This window comes from Neopelma chrysocephalum, unplaced genomic scaffold (assembly GCF_003984885.1).
Source record: "Neopelma chrysocephalum unplaced genomic scaffold, ASM398488v2 Primary Assembly neopelma1_117, whole genome shotgun sequence".
In the NCBI taxonomy this organism is placed as follows: domain Eukaryota; kingdom Metazoa; phylum Chordata; class Aves; order Passeriformes; family Pipridae; genus Neopelma; species Neopelma chrysocephalum.
This window is the reverse complement of record NW_020897779.1, coordinates 1363052-1369059: the sequence shown is the minus strand read 5'-3', so window position 1 is coordinate 1369059 and position 6008 is coordinate 1363052. Positions and strand designations below refer to the sequence as shown.

Genomic DNA, 6008 nt, shown 5'->3' with positions numbered 1-6008 from the left:
AGCTGTTCCCACAGGGCATGCAGCCGTGGAACTTTGCCAGTAACCACAGACCAGTCCCCTCGTGTAGGGAAGCCATCATCTCTTGCCACCAAAAGCTGTTCTGGTTGTGGTTGGGGACCAAGAAGCCTCAGAGGAAGTGGTACCCTACTCAAAAAGCTCTAGAAAGGAAGTTTTATTTCAACCTGCAAGCTCAAGACAAGCAAAGCAGCTAATGTGTAGTAAGAGAAAGTGTCTCTGTCCCACACACCCTGGCAGACTTGCTCTCCCACTGATACTGAGCCACCTGACCTGAGCCTCACATAAGAGCATTGCTGCTTTTTCCCCAGGAAGGAAAGTGATTCAGCACTGCTGACCCAGGTATCATGACTTGTCTGAGGAGCACTTACCACATCAGCCTTAGAGCTGCAGGCTGTCACGGCATCTCCCCAGTCCATATTGCCTTTAGTGTCTCAGGAACAAGAACTGCACCATAAGATACCCAGGAAACCACTGTCTGCCCTTGCTGTGCTTGCCTAGACTCTGCCTGAAGCTCCCTTGCTCCCTTGCAGAGAAGGGTGTAACATGCTCAGCCCCACTCTCCCCACAGCCACCAGCTAGGCAGCCAGACTCCTTGCTGCCAGAAGGCAAGCCAGCCTAGAGAGGCCAGTGAACAGCATCTGACTGAAGAAAGGAATGGCAGAAGCCAACTGTGCTGCTAAGGGCAGTGAGACCACAGAGCTGGCCCTGGCTTTCCCCCCATTCCTACCCTCCAGCTGCAGTGTAGGGCCAAAGGGCCAGAGCCAGAGTTTGAGCAGCAGGCAGCGAGCCACACAGCACACATTCAGTCACAGCAGGAGGAAACCCCTTGGGAACTGGGTCAGAAGCAGTCACCAGTCCCTTGACACCAAGCCAGTTAAACACATCCCTGCAGAAGTACATGTTTCTGCAGCCAACCAGCATGACGTACAGTCACATTAGAATTCTCAACCCCAAAGATCAGGAGCCCATATGCAGTACAGCCAAAGGATCCAAATTTTGAATGGAGAAAAATGAGGCTAGAGCAGACCCCATCCAACAGCAAAGCACCTTACCGGCAGGGGAGTGTGCCCACAGTTGTTTGCAGTAGCAACAAAAGCAGCATGTGCAGCAGTGCAGAGGCTGTGCTTGGCTTAACACGGGGTCATAACCTGGGCAAACATTAGAGCCCTTCAAATTAGCCACAGCTTTGCAGCCTGGAGCATCTTCAGGAAGGAGACAGCAAGCCTCTTCCCAAGCCAACCCACGCACCCCACATCCCCACCATCAGTGATCTGTAGCTGCAGTGGTTTGAGCTGGGTTTATTTAGTGTTGGCATTGCCAGCTTCCCCCAGGAAAGCATGACGGTATTTGTGGATGTGAAACTTACTGATCAATGCACAACACACAGTGGTGCCACGGCTGCTGCTGTCAGCACCTGTCCCTCTCAGCAGCAGGTCTGCAAAACAGCACCCACAATAGATGGACAAAGGCTGCCAGCGCCCCAGTCCTGGCTGACGACTGTTGAGTGACAGCCAGGGAGGCACCTAACAGTCCAAAGAGAGCCACCCCAGCAGGAAACATTCAGGATTCCCACCTGAATTCAAGCCCTTTCCCGCTTCAAACTCCACTGTCCCTGTAGCAGCATTTCAGTGGCTCTGTTCGGGACAGGCAGCCATTCTCACAGGAAGCAGGCCAGAGGCCACACAGAGCCCCACACCTTATACACAGTCATTTGCCTTCTAGACACCATCAGCTTGTGCTTCTGCCAATCACAAGCCCCACTGGCATATGTGGCACGGCTCTGCAAGCCCAGCTCAGAGCTGAGAGGAGCACAGGTCAGGCTAGCACACTGCACAAGCCCACATGGTTACTGCCTTAATGACCCCCCACCACATGCTTCCCACCAGGAGCTTGCTGCAGAGGTTGTCCCTAGTGCCAGCTCCAGCCTCAGCTGGCCCCTGTGGGGGCAGGTGAAGTGCAGACCAGGCAGGATTTCCCCTGATAGGACCCTTGCAGGGCAGACTGCAAACCCACTCCGCAGTCTCTTGGTCTGTCATTTTGTGGGTGAATAGTGGGTCAGGACGTGCTCCATCTCCTTTGGGTCAGAACTGCCATCTGCACCAGGCCCAGTCACAGGACGGTTTGCGGTCACAGAGGGGACTCACTCTGCTCGGCAGATGAACCAGATCTCATTGCGGCGCTGAGGGATACTGGGATTTTCATAAGAAGCCACAATGTAGGTTTCCCGGAGCACAGTGTCTGTGGAGCCCAAGAGCTCCCAGAAGAGATTGATCTCCCGCAGAATTGTCTCTTCAGTGGTCATCCCATAGAAAACCCTGTAGCAAAGGAAGCAACATAAGTAACAGAGCCAGCACATTCCCCCTTCCCACAGCCAGGGCTCCCATCCCTCTGCCCAAGGAACCACAGCAGCCATGCAGGGAGTTCGTACATCTCTGCTGAGCTGAGAAAACACCTCTGGTGCTGGGGTCACCTGGTTATAACCCGGAGCGGTGCCCTCTCAGTGATGTGGATTTCAGGGTCCAGGGGAACAGGAGGATTTTGCTGGAACTCTTCTGGGAGATAATAGGCAGTTACAACCTCACGCTCCAGCTCGGTCTCGTCTTTTGTCAGGTGGATTTCGTTGAGCACCGGGACTGTCATGCCCAGATAGCAACCTAGAAGGAGGTAGGAAGGCAGTTAGACAGGTGGGTCAGAAGTGGCAGCCCTCCTCCCCACTCCAGATGGACAGTGGCAAAGCCCTCCCTCTGTGCAGCCTGCCAGCCCCTCCAGCCGTTGCCTGCACACACCTACTGAGTTCTCTTTGCAGATGTAGCGCATGAGCTTCATGAAGCTCATGGAGATGCTCTGCTCATACATGGGCTCCCCCTTGGTGACACATGCCCACTTCCCAGCTGGGTAACGCCGCTCCTCATAGGCTGCTTCCTCGCACTGAAACAGGCCACAGAGAAGCCAAGTCAGAGTTAAGCATGCTGACAACACTGCAGCACTTGAGTGGAAAACCAACACTGACAGGCAAGAAGCGGGCAGACACAACCCTGCCAAAACAAGCCCCTCTGCTAATCAGTTGGCAGAGGAGGACAAAGAAGGCAAGGGGAGCTGGCATGACACACACTTCAGACAAGGATACTTATGAGCACCGGGCAAAAGTCAGCAAAAGGAAAGGCACAGACAAGGGACAGGGTGCAAGGGGGTCTGGAGGCTCCTGGCATGCACAAGGAATGCAGTACATCCTCTGGTCTCTGTCCTGCCTACTCACAAGGATGTTCCTGATTCCAGGCACCCAAAGGCCTCCAGTAAGGCTGATGTTATTCTCAGGTACAGTGCCTTTTCCTTGGAACACTGTATGCACAGAAGATAATGAGCAAAAAGACTCTCGCCCAGTAGAGGGGAAAATATGGCAGAAGAGCTCTAGCATCCAGAAGAGCTGTGAAGACTGGAACAAAACTCCTCTCAGATCCTTCTCCCATACCAAGAAGCGATAGGAGGAAGAAGAGACATGAACCCAGCTGATGCAGAGATGACAACTTTGTGAGATGGGTCAGAATCTCTATTTCCAAGACAGAATGTACAGTCTTCTGAAGAAAGTCAACACAGAAGCAGGGCAAGGGGAGTGGGGAAAATTGCATCTGGATATGCTCATAGTTCAGCTCATGGCATGTCTGTGATCACAGGTAACACATAAAGAGATGCTGGGAAGTTGTAACCAGCACCTATCTTCCTGCTGTTCTCTTGTTCTTCAACCAGATTAAAGTGGTCATGAGACAACCTTGTTCCACAGAGCTTAGGGTATCTTCCCAAACTTCTTGCTTCCACAGCTGTGCTGGCAGTGACCGAGCCAGGAAGCTGTGATCAGACTCAACAGTGAATTGTTGTCCTCCCTGTGCCTCCACCCACATCAGGTCTCTGAGAGCCAAACCAAAGGCAGAAGGAAGGCATCTGGCCTACTGTTGTGCATCAGTGGGATGCCAGTAAGAGAGCCCCAGAACACTGCAGGCCAGCCTTCTAGCTGAGGCCATGCCAGCTATTGTCCCACCAAGCAAAGCAGAGCAGGGCAAGACTCTTTTCCAAGCAAGAAAACTACCTGTTCCTCTACACTATTTGCAACTCTCATCTGCCACACCATCTGCAAATAAACCTATCAACTCAGCAAGTCACAACAGTAGGGTATGCCACAGCCTGATCCTTATATTAAGCACCACCACTCCAGATAAGAGTTGGCCAAGAGAAATATTGAAGATGCTTCACACAGATCCAGTAGCAACAGGTCCCTGCAATGTGAGCTGGGGAATTTGACTGAGTACCGACAGAGCATGGCACTGTAGGTGACACAATAATTCACTTGCCTCTGAGAGAATGAGGTCTTATAGCACTGATAGCTCAGGAAAAGCAACAAATACTAATGACCTGCCTGAACCTGGGAAATGTGTCCCTAAGAGTCCAGCTCCAAAGTCCCCTCAGCCCTAATGCCAGGAAGTGGCTCTTCTCACCCAGCCTCAAACTGCAAGAATCTTCCTCAGGCACAGAAGATCTTCAGGCAACAAAAGATCTTCAGTTCCTACAAAGTCCTGGGGCCCCATTCCTGCCTGGGATCAACGCAGGTGGAGAAGAGGCCAGCTTAAGTCCCTGGGACCAGAAGAACAGGGAAAGAGAGAGTGTGGTGAAGCCCCAGTTCAGAGCTGCACAACCCACATGCTCAGACATGTTTTACAGGGAGTGCTGGACCTCAGCCCAGAAGAAATTGGTTAACCTGCCCTCATATAGAGGACAACTGACAGATGTCTTGGGTAGCAAGTCCAATGAGGCCTGCAGAGACACAGGAACCAGTTTGACAAGCAGTTATTTCTCAAAGCTCAGAAGCACCCATATGTGCAAGAGATGAGAAGAAGTGTGCAACTTGACCAGCATGGAGAGCAGATCTTCAGGCAGAAGACACCATGTTTGGATTGGCAGTTGTGACAAGTAACAACACATGCTCAGGTCTGACGACAAGGGCCAGAGGCCCTGCATTCCCCACAGAACCATATTTATCTTGTGCCAGCTGAGATCTCCAGCTTAAACAGTAGCCACATAACCAGCACAAATGCAAAGCCAGCAGGGCTTTGAGCTACGCAATGAGGAGTATTGAGCAAGGCAGGGAGCAGATTCTGAACTGAAAATTCACTCTCTTGGATGTGCCCACCCCAGCAGAGGACAGGTTGGTAAAGGAGGCAGCTAGAAGTCAGAAGACCAGAGAAAGCAGCAGGACTAGTCCAATTTTAAAATAAAGGCCGGGAAGTTGAGCACTGCCATTACTCTACAGAGGAGGAGATGCAGGAACGCCAGAATACTGCACCGATCCAGAGGTGCCATCCTGGGATGCTTCTGCGGGAACCTCTGTGAGGCTTGTGCGCGCCTGCCGACACGGGGAGAGGCTCTTCCTGCTCCCCGGGCCGGCAGCAGCACCGGTGCCTGCCTCACCACGGGCGGGCAGCGGGCGAGAACCCCGGTGTGCGGAGCGGGTCCGGCCTCACCTTCCCGTGCTGCGAGAGGGACACGTACGGCACAGGCTCGCGAGCCTGGTTGTGCCGGGCCATCTGGGCGATCGGGCCTGCCATGTCTGCAAGGCAAAGCAACAGGAGAGACAAGGCTCGCCCCGGCCGCAGCGCAGGAGGAGTCCCGGTCCGTGCCGTCAGCCCCGGCGGGCCCGCGCCACCCCCGCGGCCCGGCGCTCACCTCGGGGCAGGCTCACTCGATGCGTGCTGGCCACGGCCTCCCAGTGCGCGAACAGCCGGCCCTGCTCCTCCTGGTCGTCCTCGCTGTCGCCGCCGTCCCCGCCGGCGGCCGCGGGCTCCTCGCCCAGCCGCTCCAGGTCCTCCAGCGTGATCCGCGCCATCGCGTCCGCCGGGAACGGCGCCGGGAGCGGCACCGCCTCGGGGCGGCGCAGCGGGAGCGCCCCCTGGCGCGCCGGCGGACCGCGCGCGGACCGTCGCCGCAGTCCCCCCGCCAGGCGG

At 54.7% G+C, this 6008-nt stretch overlaps 1 protein-coding gene across 3 annotated transcripts; it reads right to left on the bottom strand.

Annotated features, from left to right (window-relative positions):
* Positions 1-1301: 1301 nt before the first annotated feature.
* Positions 1302-5905, bottom strand: LOC113974150 (heme-binding protein 1-like). Of its 3 annotated transcripts, none has more exons than XM_027697029.1 (5): positions 5731-5905; positions 5529-5614; positions 2805-2946; positions 2489-2672; positions 1302-2333 (listed from the first exon to the last, which is right to left on the bottom strand). In XM_027697029.1, exons 1-5 carry the CDS (start codon positions 5888-5890, stop codon positions 2159-2161), a joined length of 747 nt encoding a protein of 248 aa, XP_027552830.1. In that variant the 5' UTR covers positions 5891-5905; the 3' UTR covers positions 1302-2158. The 3 variants fall into 3 exon arrangements, with proteins under 3 accessions (XP_027552830.1, XP_027552831.1, XP_027552832.1); XM_027697030.1 differs by lacking the exon at positions 5731-5905 and adding an exon at positions 3275-4601 and having other exon boundaries at positions 5529-5673; XM_027697031.1 differs by lacking the exons at positions 5529-5614; positions 5731-5905 and adding exons at positions 3275-3442; positions 4506-5518.
* Between the last annotated feature and the right edge of the window lie 103 nt (positions 5906-6008).